Source organism: Hakea prostrata, chromosome 10 (genome assembly GCF_041222555.1).
Source record: "Hakea prostrata isolate BN-2017 chromosome 10, UWA_Hpros_2, whole genome shotgun sequence".
Taxonomy (NCBI): domain Eukaryota; kingdom Viridiplantae; phylum Streptophyta; class Magnoliopsida; order Proteales; family Proteaceae; genus Hakea; species Hakea prostrata.
The window spans coordinates 29,801,845-29,813,269 of record NC_142609.1 but is presented as its reverse complement, the minus strand read 5'-3'; the positions used below and the strand labels follow the sequence as shown (position 1 = coordinate 29,813,269).

The 11,425-nt window shown below is 36.9% G+C and overlaps 1 protein-coding gene across 1 annotated transcript; it reads left to right on the top strand.

Annotated features, from left to right (window-relative positions):
• The first annotated feature begins 1,837 nt into the window (after nucleotides 1-1,837).
• Nucleotides 1,838-4,631, top strand: LOC149002445 (alkaline ceramidase TOD1-like). Its single transcript, XM_089138717.1, has 4 exons — nucleotides 1,838-2,087; nucleotides 2,175-2,378; nucleotides 2,985-3,548; nucleotides 4,294-4,631. Exons 1-4 carry the CDS (start codon nucleotides 1,838-1,840, stop codon nucleotides 4,629-4,631), a joined length of 1,356 nt encoding a protein of 451 aa, XP_088994843.1.
• Nucleotides 4,632-11,425: the final 6,794 nt, after the last annotated feature.

Here is an 11,425-nt window from a genome sequence, read left to right as displayed (position 1 = left end):
TGTGAAATTTATTTCACTTTTTAATTACCAAACGTCTTTTGCGTTTTACATAAAATGATTTTTTTTCATTGATTTTTGAAAAATAAGTAGATATAAATGTTGAAACTTGAAGATTGAAAGGCTTACAAATGCAGGTAAACACAGAAAAGCTTCATAGACAGGCAAGTTCGCAGATGATAAGGTAAAAGTTGAAGTTGAAATCTAGAAATGTTAAAATAGGCAAAGCCATTATATTGTGTACGGCTAAGATGCAAACAAATCGGTGGTCGAGACCGAGTTATGTTTCATGATTCAATCTGATGGATGACATTTAATCAATCCAACAACAACAAAAAGATTGTCGTTTGGAACTTGGAGGTAACGATGATTAAGGTAGATAGAGGCCACATGGTGCAAAGGGAGAAGGTTATGAGAAGCGTTTGTGGCTCAAAATATACCGTTGTGCAGGCTAGTACAATAAATGCCATACTTGGAGAACGGGAGAACGTTTAGCCTTCTGTTCGCTTCATCTCAATGATCGTGATCGGTAAAAGTAACCAAGCCCTCGGTCATCTTGACCGCTTGGCCTAGGGGGCTCATGATGAGGGTAAAATTATACCGAACCGGTTCTACTCTTAGTTCGATTATTAATTCTGGTTAAGAATGGCTCAACAATGATTGGGTCAATAAACCCAATCGGTCAAGCCATAACTAACACGAGGATAAATGTGCTCCCGAAGATTTTGGGATACATGATTGAGTTACAAACAATATCTGCAATTAGACGAGTGGAGGATCGTGTCAAGAAAGGTAACTGCCTTCATCTCCGAAAGAAGGGTAAAAACCCTAAGATCGAACAGCCACCAAAGAAAGATATGAACTGATCCAATAGTTGAGAATAGAAGGTAAAACTTATTTAAACAAGAGAGTTAGGACAGTGAATGTATCTGAATCGTTTCCCTCCATTCTATATTGAATTCAAGTTCTGCATCAGAGCTTTGTGATCAGTTCTATTATTAACTTAGCCTTCAGAGGTGACTTCTTGACCCCACGGTTGGGCCACGTCTAACATTGTTTTGCAAGTCATTCCCCAAGGATCTAAAGGCTAAGCAGATTTTGGACGCATCAATAACAATTCTGAATTTTAATTGGAGGTGGTTTACTAGCAGGAAAAAAGAGTACTTGTACATCAGTTACAAAGACCTCATGGGCTACAACAAGGTTGAACATCCTCTTATGGAGCTACCAGATCTAGCTGCCCAAGTGAAGGCTATGACTTACAGTCTTTCCGCTTTCCTGCGTGGGAGAGACAGGCTTTCGGTGAAGCCAAAAGTGGGATAGGCCTTGACGTGAAGCTTAGACCACCATGGGAATGGAATTTTCGTATTAATCGGAGTCTAGATTCAAGTAAAGGATTGCATTATCCTCACATTGTTGCATTAGTTATTCAAGAAGGAGGTCTACTTCTGATCCATCTCGTCAATGCTCAGAAGTAGGCTTCCTTCTTAATAGTGCAAGGAAAGGATGTGGGAAAGTGTCAAGGTAGAGGATACAACTTACACAAAAAAAAATGTTAACCGATCCCAACTCTTTTGGCATCTATGCAATATACTACAATTAGCCAGAGCAATTTGTTAATTTAGCTATTTTTAGCAGAGTCTAGATCTTCTTCATTAGGGTGTATCCTACAGCCAATTTTATATCTCGCAGCCCACCTAACAATAGGTGGACGGAGGGAATCCAAATTGGTTTTCACAAAAACTTAAGAAAATTGGGGAGAGAGCGAGAGAGGAGGCTAAAATCAATAAAAAGTTGTGGAAAAGAGAGAGAAAGGGATCCATATACTAACAAACTCTTCATGGGGAAGGCTACCTGGACCACACCACTCCTTTTTCAATCCAAACGCCTTTGTTTCTCTCTTCTCTACCTCTTCACAGTTCTCTTTCTCGCTCTCTATTCTTCTCTCTCTTCAACCAAATGCATTTTCAGATCCTCACCATTCGACCCAATTCAAATCCCTCTCTTTGTCTACCCTCACACCTATGGGGAACACAAATATGCAATCCCAACTCTTCGATCCTCTTGCATTTCCCCTGTTTCCTTCTCAGGTTTCCTTCAATCCTCTCTACCCCCTCCTTAATAAACTCTGATTGGCTCTCTACGTGTTATTGATGGGTTTTGTTCATTGTCTCCAGATTATTGGTTGGTCTTGCAAGAGATCAAGGATTTCTGTCTGAATTCCTCGTATTCTCCCATGGTTTTGAGGTATAAGCGGAAGAAAAGTGGTAGTTTTGCAGGAAATTTCAGTACCCAAAAAAGGTTATCTTATTTTGATCATAGTGATGATACAACAGAGGTTTCTTGTGGATTCATGAATGAATTCCCTATCAATGGTTCCGGTAAGTTCCATTCTCCAATACCATACTTCATTGTACGTAAATTCAAAATAAAACTGGTTGCGTTTTTCCAACACTAATTTATCCTTCCTGAATCAATTCTAGTATAATTAGGTTTGTTCAAATACTTTTAGATCGCAAATTCAATATAAATCACTATAAATGGGTGAGTTTCCAATAACTGCAACAAACTTGAAAAGCTCATTGCCTTCTTTTGGTAAAGAACAAGTTTTCTCTTGCAAAGCCATTATGGCTTAATTTCTTTACTTCTAGCTTGAGATCAGTCAATATTTTGGTTTTTTTTTTTTTTTGGTGCATTAACAATGAAAAAAAGAAAAAAGAAGCAAAACCGAAAATGAAAAAACATCATGAAAAAAATTACATTTGCAGAATATCCCTGCCTTTTGCATCACCCTTGTATTCCAAAAGAATATTTTCATAAAAAAATATTTTTAATAGAAAAATCATTTTCTATCAACGTTAAAAAGATTTCTTTACTTCTAGTTTACTTTATCTTTGGAGCTTTAATTTAGAAATTGTAAAGAAGCAATTCATCAACCCATATGCTTATTAAGGATGCTTGTTCTCTCTTGTTTCTACTGAATTCAGACAGATTTTTCATGAGGAGCTGCAAAGATGTAGTGGTAGTCTCAGCAATATTTGGCAACCACGACAAAATTCGTCAGCCGAAAGGGCTCGGAGCTCAGACTATAGACATTGTTTGTTTCATTATGTTTATAGATGATATAACACTTCGAGGTCTTCATGCTCATAATATTCTTTTAGATGAAATAGAGAAAAGTGACAAGATGGGGGTGTGGAGAATAATCAGGGTTAGGGGTAAGCTTCCATATAAGAATCAAGTCATGAATGGAATGATTCCCAAATATTTAGTTCATCGGCTCTTTCCAAATGCAAAATTTAGCATCTGGGTAGATGCAAAGCTACAGCTAACAGTTGATCCATTGATGTTGATTCATTCTCTTATCATTTTGGAGGATGTAGACATGGCTATCTCTAAGCATCCTTACTATCTTCACACATTGGAAGAAGCAATGGCTACTGCAAGATGGAGGAAGTGGGCTGATGTGGAATCCTTGAAGACACAAATGGAGACATACTGTGAAAATGGCTTGAGGCCATGGACACCTGAAAAGCTCCCACATACCACAGGTTTGCACATGCAAAATTTAACCATCTATTCATAGCTAGTTTTGGTTAATCAATTTTTGGATCTCATGAAGTTCCTTTAGTTAGATTGTCCATGAAATATTTTTCACTAGTAGAAAATTATAGCTTCATGCATTACAAATGCAGCATCAATAAGTTGTTCATAGTGATTGATCCTCTTCAACTATTTACAAAAATGTAATGCTTTTCATTGTTGGATGATCCTATTGTTAGTAAAACAGAGCATAAGTATATACATAAAAGACGAGATTTATGTGGTTTATCCCAACGCTACGGCCATCACAAACAACGATGGATGAATTTCACCATGAAGAAGATGAAGAACAAAGTACACCCTATCTGTTTTCTACTATACTCTACCCCTTTTGAGAGATAAGTAGAGAAACATATAGGCACACAACCGTCATTTCAAAGAACTTGATATTCTGAACAAGATCTGTTGCCTGGCCTTTCATGTGCATTTAAGCCCTAGGACATTCTGCATGGTGAAAATTGATCTTCACCATACAACACTTATATGGTTCTAAATTTCCAATAGAAGATCCCTGGGTCATATGTTATTCGTAATTGAGTATTATTCATTCTGATGCAAATCTACAATCACTAGTATAGGGAGAATATGATTGGTGCATGGTAGATCTCTACTAATGTGGTGGTCACTGTTACTAGTTTTTTAACTTGAGTTCCCAACCATTCATCTCTTTTTGTGCATTCTGTTGTGTTGTAGATGTACCCGACAGTGCTTTGATACTTAGGAGACATGGAGTTGAGAGCAACCTCTTTTCCTGCCTGATGTTCAATGAGTTAGAAGCTTTTAATCCAAGAGATCAGTTGGCTTTTGCCTTTGTGAGAGACAAAATGAACCCAAAGGTGAAGATGAATATGTTTGACGTTGAAGTGTTTGAACAAATTGCAGTGGAGTACAGGCATAACTTGAAACATGTTGGGGGTAGTTTCACAGATGTTCCTAAGCCGAAAAGGGCAAGGTCTGATGCATCAATTAATGGAAGTAGTTGGAAATGTGAAAATTACCTTCTAGAAATGTGGGGGGAATCCCATGATTAATTATGTTTGTTATTGTTTTGCCAGTACACGGCCAAAGTAATACCAGCACAAGAAAACTAAAGCTAAACCAAAGTGGGGGGAAGAGAAAAAAAAAATGAAAACTGAAGAAGTAAAAAAGAAATTACACTATACTAGAGGAAATTGAGTGGGTGGCCTAGTTTAACTTGTATTAATTTACAATAATTACCCTATGGTGATTTCTTAGTAAAGTGTGAACATGCGTCTTTAAAGGAATGTGTGTTATGTGCCAAATGGGGCCTAATTTGGTGTATGGATAGTGTAATACATGATAGGTTAAAGAGCTTGACTCAGCTCGTTCTATCAGCTTCAAAGCTTTGGAGTATTAATTAAGTGTTTAACATTTAGTATCAGAGTTGACACCATGTCAAGGGTTTGAAATCTCGGAAAGGACCACCTTGGAGAATGGCTACTTAGAGTAAAGTGAAATCCCAGTAGAGTGTGAGCTACCTAGAGTGAGAGTCATAGAGAATGGCGATTGTAGAAACATGGTGGTATATTATTTGTCTAATGGGATCTAGAGTGAGAGCCATCAAGGACGACGACTGCGAGAGTGTGATGATATGTTATGTGCCTAATGGGGTCTAATTTGGTGTACGGGCACTAGATTGGGCCAACCTAGTATGAGAAATGTTAAAAGACTTGATTTAACTAGATCCAAGAACCTGTGTCTAGCCCTTTAACATGTCCTACACTACCTAGTCCAATCTAGTGCCTCCACACCAAATTGGGCCCCATTATGCACATAACAGTGTGCCTTAGAGAATTTTATTTTTAGAGTGATCCAAATAAATGAAATTTGTATCCATTCTCGTAGACATAAGTGAAGCTAATCAATTTGACATACCATTCAAACAATCGTTCCATCATATTATTTGATTTATTAGTGTAAATAACAATTGACTTAAAACAATGAAAGAAAAATTATCAACTCTTAGAGATGTGTTTATAATAGAGTGGTGATAATTTCTTATGCAAAAAGGTAGTAAGACTAAAGAGATTTTGGATTCAAATTTTTGTCCCTTCACCCCCTTCCTCTCTTCATTTTTCATCTCTTAGGCCTATGAGTCTTCAATCCTATCCAGATTTTAGGAACCTGAAAAGTATAAATCAATAATAGTTTAATATTACTTGCATGGATTTGGTTCAGATTTATTAAAAAAGGAGAGAGAGAAAAAATATAAAAAACTTTAGTCAAACATTTTTTTACCCAAAAGAAAAATAAAAAGAGCAAAATTGGTCCATATCTTCCTGGTATTATAGTGGTCAATATCATTATTGGGATGAGGTTCACTTTGGAAGCCACTACAACATACGCATTGTCTATACTTTTAGCTTTTGGAATGTTATTGAAGCTTGGTCCCTTTGTCCTATTATCTATCTTCTCTGTTTTTGGTAGAGAAGAGAACCTTTTATTTATTTATAGGGTGAAACCACAATTACTAAATTATCATACACACGTATCCATTTGAGACACATGGGTTGGTGTTTGAGAGTAAGAAAGGCTTCTTGTTTTAAAGCAGTTTCCTAGCCAATGCATCTGTCGAATCCTGATTTTATATCAAACTTAAGATCCTTCAAGTGGGTGCACCAAACACAATGGATGTCGGATTCCCCAGCAGATACTGGTGAAGAAGATCCCCATGAATCAATTCGAGACCGTTAGTGAACCTCTAGAATCAGCCTTTATTGGACACACTCAACTTCATGTCCTCCATACAGGGGCGGACCCAGGATGCAATATTGGGTGGGGGGGGGTGCTCTAAACTTTTATTTATTAAATAATAGTAGACCCACATATATTTTGTGGGGCCCACACATATTTGAAAAAAGGGTAAATTATTAACAATGATATTTTTTTTTTATCAAAATATAGGTAAAATTAAAGCAACAATAAAAAATATATATACTCATGACTTCAACCCTAAAAAGTTAGATGCCAAGTTAAAATTTTCTTTGATAGAAGATGTAAACCAAAATTTTCTTTGATAGACGATGTAAGCCAAGTTAAAATTTTCTTTGATAGAAGATGTAAACCAAAATTTTTTTTTTTTTAGGTAAAAGATGCAAACCAATGGTAGTTAGTTACCAATTAACATAGACATTTTATTCATAATACAAAATCAAATAACAAAAATTGCAGAAGAAATAAAGAAACATAGAATATAAAATCAAATAAAAAGAATAACAAAAAAAAAAATTAAGAAATAGAAAGAGTACCTAATTTTGGAGAAGATTTTTTCCCAAATTTTCTTAACCCACGCTTATAGAAAGGGAAGAGAATAAATAGGAAGAAAAGAGGAGCGAGGAGAGAGGAAATAAGAGAATAAATAGGGATTGAAGAGTTAGTTTTTAATTAGGAATGACATTTTGATTTTTGAATACCTAATAAGATTTTTTTTTCAAAAATTTCCTTTATAACCCACGTTTAGAAACAGAAGAGAACAAACAGGAAGAATGGATGATAGAGAAGAGAAGGGAGAATAAATAGGGATTGATGAATTAGTTTTTAATTAGGAATGATATTTATACTCATCATTTACCATTAAAAATTGTTCTCGATATTGGGGGGGGGGGGGGCATGGCCCCACAGCCCCTTCATAGGTCCGCCCCTGCTCCAATACAACTTAGTTGTGGGAGTTCCATCTTCCTTAGGCTTGGCCACTATTTACTACTAGGTCGGCAATAAAAGGTTTCATCCCTTTTTCAAAGCCTCAACCGAATCCACTACTTCATTGACTGATGGACCTGCTACCCTTGCTACCTTTGCTACTTGTGCTACGGGATTGACTTAAGTGATTGGTACTGCTAGATCTGGTTCTTCGACTGAATCAACAAGATCATTGTAATAAGCTTAGCAATTAGCTTGAGTATGTCCGGATTACCTTATCGTCATTAAGGATCTTCTTATTCAACAGAACTGAGAGTTGGGCTGGGGTATGGTGGTTTACCACATTGAAGCTTCATAAAAGCTATAGAGGTCTAGAAGAGTTAAGGCGACTACACTATTAGCCTCCTCTAGGGATGGGGGTAGGCCCACCCAGGGCTTGTGTGTTGTTGTTGTAAATGACTTCATAAGAAAAGAATGAAAAAACTATGTGTTAGAGACTCAGAAGTACTAAACAGAAAGCCAATTAAATCCTCTAATTGATTTATTGGAAGAAAGCGCTCTTTCGAGAATTGGCGCGAAGATCCGCCAAGACCGACGTTTGGGGTGCGAAAGCATGGGGTGCAAACACTATTAGATACCCTGGTAATCCATGCCATAAACATAAGTAAGGAAATCGGCACTAACTATTTGCCACGGAAATATCATTCAGTGGCATATAGTCTACCTGTTACTACCGAAATTAATAGTTTAATTCCTATAACAAAAAAAATGGTATATATAAATTTTTTTTTTGCCACACTAATTTTTACCGTGGAAAATAGTCTAATTGTATACATGTGGGGAGTTTTTTGCCACAATAATTGTTTGCCACGGTAATTTTTTACCGTAGCAACTAGTCTAATTGTATAACAAACCATTTTGAAAATTTCCACAGACACCTCAAATTATATTTTATTATTAATGACAAAAAAAACATGGAAATTGGCACCAACTATTTGCCACGAAACTTCCCTTCCGTGGCATATAATCTACTTGTTATTATGGATATAGAAAGTTTTTTGCCACGGTAGTAAATTACTGTGGCAAATAGTCTAGTATGACCATAATAATAAGGGTGTAAATTGTAAAGAAAGTTTAACCGCGAACCACCCTAAAACCGCACCGTCATCAAACGAATTTCTTCGGTACGGTTCTGGTTTTAGGTACCCATACCGTCGGTATGTACCGAAACCGTACCGAATTGTACCGAACGGGGAAAGGGAGGCCCCCGGGGGAGGAGGGGGGGCGGGGGGGGAGGGGGAAGAGGGAGCAAGGAAAGCGAGCAAAGGAGGCGGGGGAGGGGGGACAGACGGAGGAAAGGGGAGGGAAGCCGGGAACCGGGGCCAACAAGGAGAGCAACGGGGCGCGGAGAAGAGGACCCCGAAGAAGGGGCCCCGACCGACCGCACGAGGATCGGGGCCGAAAAGACGGCGAGGTATACCCGTTGGTGCCTATCTTCCGACAGTACCAAATTAAGGGATATAAATTTTAATTTTACAATTAAAACACTCTACCATTACCCTATCCCTAATTCCCTATTTCAGTTTTTGGTTTCATCATTCACTCCTCTTCTTAAATTTACTTGTTTTCTCTCTATTAATTAGATTTACTTGTTTTATCTCTATTAATTTCAATTTTTTATTGATTGGTTGATCACAATTTTATTAGGATCTTAATTAATTAATAACAAAAGTGGCATAAGTTCATTCGTACCAAAATTGTACCGCACTAGATATCATGTTTAAACCATTTCCTGTACCGATTTAATACTGAAACCGTACCGTACCATTTAAATTCAGTACTTTAAGGTTTTGGTTTTCGGTATTCAAAATTGGTACCGTACCAAAGCCATACCGAATTACCGAAACCGTACCAATTGACACTCTTACATAATAGTCTAATTGTTGTATTTCCCCTTAAGAATTAGACGATATATGGGTTTTTACCACGGTTGCAAATAGTCTAATTGTTATATTTTTCTTTCAGGATTAGGCAATTTATTATTACGGAATGATACGCTATATGGGGTTTCTTGCCACGGTAATTTGTTACCGTGCCAAATTGTCTAATTGTTATAAAAGCAGTGAATCTAAGCAGTACGGGAGAGTAGATATATTGGTTTTTTGCGACCGTGCAATGACCGTGACAAAAGAATCCCTAAATGCTATGGTTTTTTGTATGGGTGCCAATAGTTGGACGTTTTGCCACGGTAGCTTGTTTCCGTGGCAAATGCTCCATCGCAATTGACACTATGAAAACCATGCCAACCTACCTAGGCCAATGCATTTTCTCTTTTTTATTCTCTTTTTTTGCTCTCTTCCAGTTTAATGACTTCTCACCAATGGAATTTTTTCCACTAAAGCTTGTTCCTTTTGATAAAGTTTTCTTATATTATTCTAGACTTGTCTAGATTAATTTAATCTTCTAAAGCGTTCTAGTCTAGGGGCTTTTTTCTTTAATCCTTGTGAGAAGAATTAGAAAGGGTTAGATTGTAAAATTCTAGGGTTTCTGATGAAGAAAATAGATGGCATTGCACCCTTTTTCAAGGTATCAAATTCTCGAGAAGGAAGCTTGCTCTACATCTTCTTTCTCATTCTTGTATTACTGAAGTTAAGCATTTGAAATGGTGATTTTTTTTTCTCCATAAAAAGCTCAAATTACCCAAGAATGATAAAACTATTTGGCAATGTTCTTTTTTGATTGTCACATCTAAACACACTCTTTTAGCTGGACCTCTTGGAATCCGACTCTTAATAGGACTACTGGATGTATGTGTTATTGTAGTAAAGATCTTCTCTGGAATTACACAATGATGAATTAGTTTTTTTGGTTCTTGGTGTAACTTTCTATTAAATCTAGAAAACAAGAAACTGCAAATCAGAGCTGTTCTAATGGTGAAACCAACACCTCTTAGTGAAGAGGTCGTGGATTCGACTCTTCTGTTCTAATGGTTGCAGGGATACAATCACCTGGGTTGAATGGATGGACATCAAGCTTCTTTTTGGTCCACTTAGGTTGTCTTGTACTCAGCAGGATGGACACCTACGTTTTTTATACTGAGTATTCAAGGTTGGGATTAGGTTTTGAAAAGCACAACCCAGCCTGTTGTTGTTGCACCCCTGATCAAGCCCATATTATGCTCGATAAGCCCATGGTGGACCATAAAAAGATTGATCTTAATTTTGCCATGCGTCTAACGTGATGGTGCTTGTGGTACCCATCATTGGATGCACGCCACATGTATTTTATTAAATCCCAACCGCTCAAGATATGGTTCAGTTCATTTTCAAAGAAAAACCGGTTTTATCTCATTTAAGTTAGTTAAATGCAAATATGGTGTTTTGAATAAGGGTGTCAATTGGTACGGGTTCAGTAATTCGGTATGGTATCAAATTTGAATATCGAAAACCATAACCGTAACATACTGAATTGACATGGTACAGTATGGTTTCGGTATTTGCAAAAATGGTTCTGTATGGTTTCGATATTAAATCAATACGAAAAAACGGTTTAAACACGGTATCTAGTGTGATACAATTTAAATACGAACTAACCCATGCCACTTTTGTTATTAGTTTATTAAGATCCTAATGAAATTGTGATCAAAGAATTGATAGAATATGATATTAATAGAGATAGAGCAAGTAAATTTAAGAAGAAGAGTGAAGGATGAAATGAAGAACTAAAACAGGGAATTAGGGATAGGGTAAAAGTAAAGAATTTCAACTATACAGTTAGATTTATATTCATTAATTTAGTATGGTACTAATTCGGTACGGTTTCGGTACATACCGACAGTATGAGTACCTAAAATCGGAACCGTACCGAAGAAATTCGGTTTTTGTACAGAATTTGAATGGTGGGGTTTTAGACGGTGTGATTTAGTATGGTTAAACGGTTTCGATATGCAATTGACACCCTTAGTTTTGAGTAGTCAGAATTTAATGCAATCTATATGGTATGCATCCAATGGCAGACACCATATGCACCACTATGTCAAACGCCATCCACAAAAATTCTATTGGTGATTGAGTGACAAAAAGGCAGAGGTCCACCTGGCAAAACTAACCTGCTTCAGGTCCTGAATACTTGCTATCCAGTTCTTCTACATTTAATTTTGCTCTTA